Below are 7,011 nucleotides of genomic sequence, written 5' to 3'. Positions count from 1 at the left end.
TGTTCTATAGTTTTATTATATTCAAGTTTGACTCTTTCGTCACAGAACACGCTCCCTTTAGAAAGATTTTGGAAATGTATTTTTAAATCATGAAATATATGAACATAAAATTTGTTCAAAACATGAAAAATGAAAGAATATGTTCTTTAACCCCCCATGTCGGCATTTAAAATAAATTATCTTGCAATAAAAGTAGAGCGGCAAAACACTCGTGTCGGTTTGTGTGTGTGTGTGTGTGTGTGGAGGAGAGAGAGAAGGAAAAAGAGAGAAAGAATTGGTAACAATAAATAGAGGAAATATAAAAAAGCACTTTCAAATTAAAGCTTTATTATCCTCCTCAGACGTTGTTGGACGTTGGGAGTTAAACGCAATGCATTCTGGGAGTCCTGAGTGCACGGAGCTGGGTCATTATCAATAATCATCTTGGTCACAGAGGGAGGGTCACGAGGTCATGACCCTGAGTCTCTCCTGTTGGTCACTTCAAGATAATGTAGGACGTTCCTGTATATTTTCATTCACACTCGATATATATATAATAAATATTTCCACCAAAGGTTTCAAAAACTAAATGTTTTATTATTTGATAATTACTGATCATGATGTCATCATGTAAAATATGTCACATTGAAGCATAACATTAAAACTCCATAACGATATCTATTGTTTTAGATTAACATACAGTGTCTTTAAATGTAATTAATAAATATAACATATCTTTATTTCTCCATTACTGGACAGAATTATGGTTTGATGACTAAAACAACAGCTGGACATGTTTGTTTGTTGTGGTTGAAAACATGAAACGTGTCCACATGTTTTAAACTACGTCTTCATCTGAATGAATATGTCAACATTTAATATAGATTTAAATGTTCACGTATTTATTGGGACTTGTTCAAATATCAGATTTCAGAAAAAAAGAAGTTCACCGAGAAGAAATTTAGACTGAAGGTCCATCCTCAGTGTGTGTCCTTGTCTCCTCAGTGTGTGTGTCCTTGTCTCCTCAGTGTGTGTGTCCTTGTCTCCTCTGCTGTGTCTGTCCGTGTCTCCTCCGCTCTCAGCTTTGTGTGTCCTTGTCTCCTCAGCTGTGTGTGTCCTTGTCTCCTCAGCTGTGTGAGTCCTTGTCTCCTCAGCTGTCTGTGTCCTTGTCTCCTCAGCTGTGTCTGTCCTTGTCTCCGCTCTCAGCTGTGTGTGTCCTTGTCTCCTCTGCTGTGTGTGTCCTTGTCTCCTCTGCTGTGTGTGTCCTTGTCTCCTCAGCTGTCTGTGTCCTTGTCTCCTCTGCTGTGTGTGTCCTTGTCTCCTCTGCTGTGTGTGTCCTTGTCTCCTCTTCTGTGTGTGTCCTTGTCTCCTCAGCTGTCTGTGTCCTTGTCTCCTCTGCTGTGTGTGTCCTTGTCTCCTCAGTGTGTGTGTCCTTGTCTCCTCTGCTGTGTCTGTCCTTGTCTCCTCAGCTGTGTGTGTCCTTGTCTCCTCAGTGTGTGTGTCCTTGTCTCCTCAGTGTGTGTGTCCTTGTCTCCTCAGTATGTGTGTCCTTGTCTCCTCAGTGTGTGTGTCCTTGTGTCCTCTGCTGTGTCTGTCCGTGTCTCCTCCGCTCTCATCTGTGTGTGTCCTTGTCTCCTCAGTGTGTGTGTCCTTGTCTCCTCAGTGTGTGTGTCCTTGTCTCCTCAGTATGTGTGTCCTTGTCTCCTCAGTGTGTGTGTCCTTGTCTCCTCTGCTGTGTCTGTCCGTGTCTCCTCCACTCTCATCTGTGTGTGTCCTTGTCTCCTCAGCTGTGTGAGTCCTTGTCTCCTCAGCTGTCTGTGTCCTTGTCTCCTCAGCTGTCTGTGTCCTTGTCTCCTCAGCTGTCTGTGTCCTTGTCTCCTCAGCTGTGTCTGTCCTTGTCTCCTCTGCTGTGTGTGTCATTGTCTCCTCAGCTGTCTGTGTCATTGTCTCCTCAGCTGTCTGTGTCCTTGTCTCCTCAGCTGTCTGTGTCCTTGTCTCCTCAGCTGTGTCTGTCCTTGTCTCCTCCGCTCTCAGCTGTGTGTGTCCTTGTCTCCTCTGCTGTGTGTGTCCTTGTCTCCTCAGCTGTCTGTGTCCTTTCTCCTCTGTGTCCTTGTCTCCTCAGCTGTCTGTGTCCTTGTCTCCTCTGCTGTGTGTGTCCTTGTCTCCTCTGCTGTGTGTGTCCTTGTCTCATCTGCTGTGTGTGGCCTTGTCTCCTCAGCTGTCTGTGTCCTTGTCTCCTCTGTGTCCTTGTCTCCTCAGCTGTGTGTGTCCTTGTCTCCTCAGCTGTCTGTGTCCTTGTCTCCTCTGCTGTGTGTGTCCTTGTCTCCTCAGCTGTCTGTGTCCTTGTCTCCTCTGCTGTGTGTGTCCTTGTCTCCTCTGCTGTGTGTGGCCTTGTCTCCTCAGCTGTCTGTGTCCTTGTCTCCTCTGTGTCCTTGTCTCCTCTGCTGTGTGTGTCCTTGTCTCCTCAGCTGTCTGTGTCCTTGTCTCCTCTGCTGTGTGTGTCCTTGTCTCCTCTGCTGTGTGTGGCCTTGTCTCCTCTGCTGTGTGTGTCCTTGTCTCCTCAGCTGTGTGTGTCCTTGTCTCCTCTGCTGTGTGTGTCCTTGTCTCCTCTGCTGTGTGTGTCCTTGTCTCCTCTGCTGTGTGTGTCCTTGTATCCTCAGCTGTGTGTGTCCTTGTCTCCTCAGCTGTCTGTGTCCTTGTCTCCTCTGCTGTGTGTGTCCTTGTCTCCTCTGTTGTGTGTGGCCTTGTCTCCTCAGCTGTCTGTGTCCTTGTCTCCTCTGTGTCCTTGTCTCCTCTGCTGTGTGTGTCCTTGTCTCCTCAGCTGTCTGTGTCCTTGTCTCCTCTGCTGTGTCTGTCCTTGTCTCCTCTGCTGTGTGTGTCCTTGTCTCCTCAGCTGTGTGTCTGTCCTTGTCTCCTCAGCTGTGTGAGTCCTTGTCTCCTCTGCTGTGTGTGTCCTTGTCTCCTCTGCCCTCACATAGCCGAGGCCTCTCTTAGTAGCAGCTAATGTGGCTAACAGGTCCTCGCTCAGACTCAGGAGCAGCGTGAAAGGTTAAAGGTCATCGTGGCCCAGCAGGAACAGACCAGGTGTGATCCAGTATTGTGGATGTGATCCGTCGTCCACAGAACCGGGCCTTCCCTTTCCCACCCGCCGGGCTGAGAACATGTGAACCAGTTTCCTCTGTAACCTTCAGGCGCTGCGTGACCTCTGGAGGCAGAAGGTCACCGAGCCGTCTGCTGCCCGGAATCAATGGACGACTCACATTTCACACGAGGAGCAGCGGAGCGTCCTGCCTCCTCTCCTTCTTCATGCCTCCTCTCCTTCTTTGCCTCCTCTCCTTCTTCTGCCTCCTCTCCTTCTTCTGCCTCCTCTCCTTCTTCTGCTTCTTCTGTTTCTTCTCCTTCTTCTGTTTCTTCTGTTTCTTCTTCTGCTTCTTCTGCTTCTTCTCCTTCTTCTGCTTCTTCTGTTTCTTCTTTAAATCAAGTGACGCTCCAACATTCCCGCTGTGGCAGTGTGACTTTCAGCAAGTGACAGATAGAGATCAAATTATAAATATAAATGTATACATATATTAATTTATATATAAATGTATTCATTAATTTTATAAATATTTATATTTTTTTAAATATTATTTATTTATATATGTATATATATATATACATATATAAATAACAAATGTATATATATATGTTAAATGGTATAATAATACATATTTAAATATAATAAATAATAAATAATAATAATAAATAATAAATTATAATAAATTATAATAAATAATAATAAATAATAAATAACACATAATACATAATAAATACTCAATTTAAAAATACATGAATAGACTGTCGTTCATAAACAGTGAGTTGAGGAGTAGTTCAGAATGAAAAAGAGTTCAGAACCGGACAGATATTTAATATGTTTGTCAGTATTTATTATTTTAGTAAATATGTATTATTTTATATAAATATATATATAATTATAAATGTTACACGTATATATATATATATATGTGTAACATTTATAATTTTATTAATTTTATTTTTAAATAAAATAATAAATTGTTACAAAATTATTAAATATTTATAAAAAATAATGAATAAAATACAAAATAAAATAAATGAAATAGACACTTTATTGTCGTCCATAGTGAGTTGAGGAGCAACAAAAAAGAAGCTGAGATCCGGACTGAACAGAACTGGAAACATGACAAGATGAAAACGTATACAGCATTAATAGAACACATATAAGCACAAGTATATAGTTTAATTATAAATACAGGAATAAAGAAAAATACAGTCAAGAGACAAAATATAAATATAGATATGTGAAAATAAAATTGCACTTATAGTTTTAATATAAATACATGTAGTTTAAATATAAATGTATTTAGTGTAAATATAAATAAATACTTTCAATAAAAATGCACATGTAGTGTAAATAAAAATACATTTGTTTTAAATATAAATGTATTTAGTGTAAATATAAATGCATGTGTTTTAAATATATATATAGGTTGTGTATATATAGAAATTCTAACAGGTTAAAAACAATGTAAATAAATCCCTAGTTATATTAATCATCACTTTTCCATCTTAAAAATCCCCTCAAAATTTAAGCTGCACGACGGGAGCATCGACCCCCCCTCCCCCCCCTTTCCCCGGACGGGACCGGCAGCTGAACCAACAGTTGGACCACATCCTCCTGTAGCGGCTTTATGGTGTTTACTAACCGTGCTGGCCGGAAGTGGAGGTGACAACAAGTTAACGCGAAAATCCCCCAGAATACAAAGCGGAAGTTCAGGGGTTAAAATTGTGTGTTACATTCAAATATTATATGGGTTGAGAGAGGTTGATTATGTGTTGTGATACAGTAAATGAAGATGTTTGGATGAATGAAATGTTTGGTTTTATTTTTGTTTTATTCTCATTCAAAACGTGACTAACGGTGATGTTATGGAACAACAATGTTCCTGATAATTCAGTAGTTTGTGGAAGATTAATATAGCTGCAATCCCTTTTCTAACATTTGATCATGATTTTAATTGTTACTCTTACTCCTTAAAAAGGCTAATAATTTGACAGACAAAAAGAAATAATAAATAATAATACAAAAAATATTTAGACAAGAAAACCCCTTGGAGAGGAAAAATAAATAAATAAATAATAATAATATAAATAATAATAATAACAATTATAACGATGATAATAATTATAATACAACAATAATCATAATAACGATGATAATATTAATAATAAAAATGTAAAATACAATAATACTATTAATAATAAAAAACGATGTTAATAATAATAATTATACAAATAAAATAATAAATAAGAATACAAAAATATTAAAACAAGAAAAGCCCTTGGTGAGGAAAATAATAATAATAACAATAATAATAATAACAATAATAATAATTAAAATAAAACAAAAGCTCGTACCAAGTGATGAATTCTACCTTACAACGATCACGTGTTTGTTGATGTAAAAGGACATAACATCAAGATATGTTGTTATGGCTGCAGCTTCATATTCATATTCCTGACGCATCCGTGGTGTAACCTGCGTCCTCACGTGCGCACGCAGGTGTCGACCGGAGGCGCGGGCGGCAGACGTACACGCGCCACCAGACGCTGGAGCTGGAGAAGGAGTTCCACTACAGCCGGTACCTCACGCGGCGGCGGCGCGTGGAGATCGCGCACGCGCTGCGCCTCACGGAGCGCCAGATCAAGATCTGGTTCCAGAACCGGAGGATGAAGTGGAAGAAGGAGAACCGGGGGACGGAGGGCGGCTCCCCGACGGCGGCGTTACCGACGACCGGGGAAGAGGAGGGTGGGGCGGATGAGGAGGAAGAGGAGGAGGAGGAAGAGGGGGAGGAGGAAGAGGAGTGACACTTGAGCTCTTTCTTTCTTATTAAACTAAATATGTATACTAGTGATGTAAAGGGAATATAACGTGTTTCCGTTATATGAACAAACCAACATCTAACGAGTGAATATGGAGCTTCCGCCGGAAGTTGTAGCTTCTGTTTTAAAAACAAAATCATAACCGGTGTTGGGAGAGATGTTCTGCGCATAGAGATCTGGATATGAGTGTTAGTGTGTGTGTGTGAGTGGGATCACGTGTCCATTATCAGCATAATGTCTTCATATAAATACAGAACCACGCCCACATGCACGAGGTTATGATTGTTCAACATAATTATGAGCTGCGTTCTACTTTCTGTAAATTGGAGATCATTTATGGTCTTAAAGATATTCATGTTTTACTTCATAATTTGTGATCCATTCAGTTTTCTTGAAGATATTTAATCTATATGACGCATATTTCTGAATTTGTTTTAAAGTAATGACGTGTGCATGTGTATATAATAATATGTTGTTTGTTTATAATCCATTAAACATGACTTCCGGTCTAGTTTAAAGTAGCTTGTATGTGGTTTTTAAACATAATAGGCTCCTAATGATCATAGATGTTCTGATTATAGTGCACATGTAAATAAATACTAATAATAATGTTGAAAAATAAACGTTAAAAAAAAGTCTTTATTACTTTCTGTGAATGTGTTGTCATGTCTTTATGATGAGGTCCGCTTCACTTTCTTTTTAGTTAGAAGCTCTTTCACAACCGGAACCACGACTCCCCAGTCAACCCTGTATCACAAAAATTACGTTCCCCCAGACCTAAAATGCAATTTGCAGTTACGTTTGACTGAAACGTATTTCTCTCCAAATTACGTTTGACTGAAACGTATTTCTCTCCAGATTACGTTTGTATTTGACGTATTATAATAACAAATACGTCTCTGATCAACGTATCTTTGCCGTTTGTTTTCTCTCTTTTCTACAATGCTGTTATGAATTGTAAAAAGCGTCCTCTAGTCTTATTTATTATTATGTTATATATATTGTTTCGCCTGCGTATTCTGACAGCAATAAGCGTTGTCGGATCATATGAATTGGCGTGAAGACTTGCTGCTGGTGACTCTCCTTTATTTTCTTTTTTTAGGTGACAATACATTAATTAAAACTCGTAAA

General features: G+C 39.6%; 1 protein-coding gene across 1 annotated transcript in view; it reads left to right on the top strand.

Annotated features, from left to right (window-relative positions):
- Positions 1-5,865, top strand: part of hoxb7a (homeobox B7a) — a 9,875-nt gene extending 4,010 nt beyond the window's left edge. Inside the window, exon 2 of the mRNA XM_056408126.1 lies at positions 5,561-5,865. Within this exon, the coding sequence (XP_056264101.1) occupies positions 5,561-5,865 (305 nt within the window). The remainder of the gene's footprint in view (positions 1-5,560) is intronic.
- Positions 5,866-7,011: the final 1,146 nt, after the last annotated feature.

The sequence above is a fragment of the Pseudoliparis swirei genome, chromosome 23, assembly GCF_029220125.1.
Source record: "Pseudoliparis swirei isolate HS2019 ecotype Mariana Trench chromosome 23, NWPU_hadal_v1, whole genome shotgun sequence".
NCBI classification, from domain to species: Eukaryota; Metazoa; Chordata; class Actinopteri; order Perciformes; family Liparidae; genus Pseudoliparis; species Pseudoliparis swirei.
Note: the sequence above shows the minus strand (reverse complement) of the source record. Positions and strands in the feature narration are given on the sequence as shown.